Source organism: Antrostomus carolinensis, unplaced genomic scaffold (assembly GCF_000700745.2).
Source record: "Antrostomus carolinensis isolate BGI_N321 unplaced genomic scaffold, ASM70074v2 C12486827, whole genome shotgun sequence".
NCBI lineage: Eukaryota > Metazoa > Chordata > Aves > Caprimulgiformes > Caprimulgidae > Antrostomus > Antrostomus carolinensis.
The window spans coordinates 1-256 of NW_010345735.1; the positions used below are offsets into that span (position 1 = coordinate 1).

The 256-nt window shown below is 63.7% G+C and overlaps 1 protein-coding gene across 1 annotated transcript; it reads right to left on the reverse strand.

Annotated features, from left to right (window-relative positions):
- Positions 1–6: 6 nt before the first annotated feature.
- On the reverse strand, positions 7–252 carry LOC114818972 (myosin-7-like; the record flags this gene model as incomplete). Its single annotated transcript, XM_029087107.1, has 1 exon — positions 7–252. A coding segment is annotated over one exon (246 nt), but the record flags the coding sequence as incomplete, so codon positions are not given.
- Between the last annotated feature and the right edge of the window lie 4 nt (positions 253–256).

The window sequence follows — 256 nt, forward strand, 5'->3', positions numbered from 1 at the left end:
CCCCACCTGGTAGCTGAGCTCCTTGACGCGCCGCTCGGACTTGCGGAGGCCCTTGATGCTCTCGGCGTTGCGCTTCTGCTCGGCCTCCAGCTCGTTCTCCAGCTCCCTCACACGGGCCTCCAGCTTCTGCAGCTGCTTCTTGCCTCCTTTGAGGGCCAACTGCTCGGCCTCGTCCAGCCGCAGCTGAAGGTCCTTGATGGTCTGCTCCATGTTCTTCTTCATCCGCTCCAGGTGGGCGCTGGTGTCCTGCTCCTTC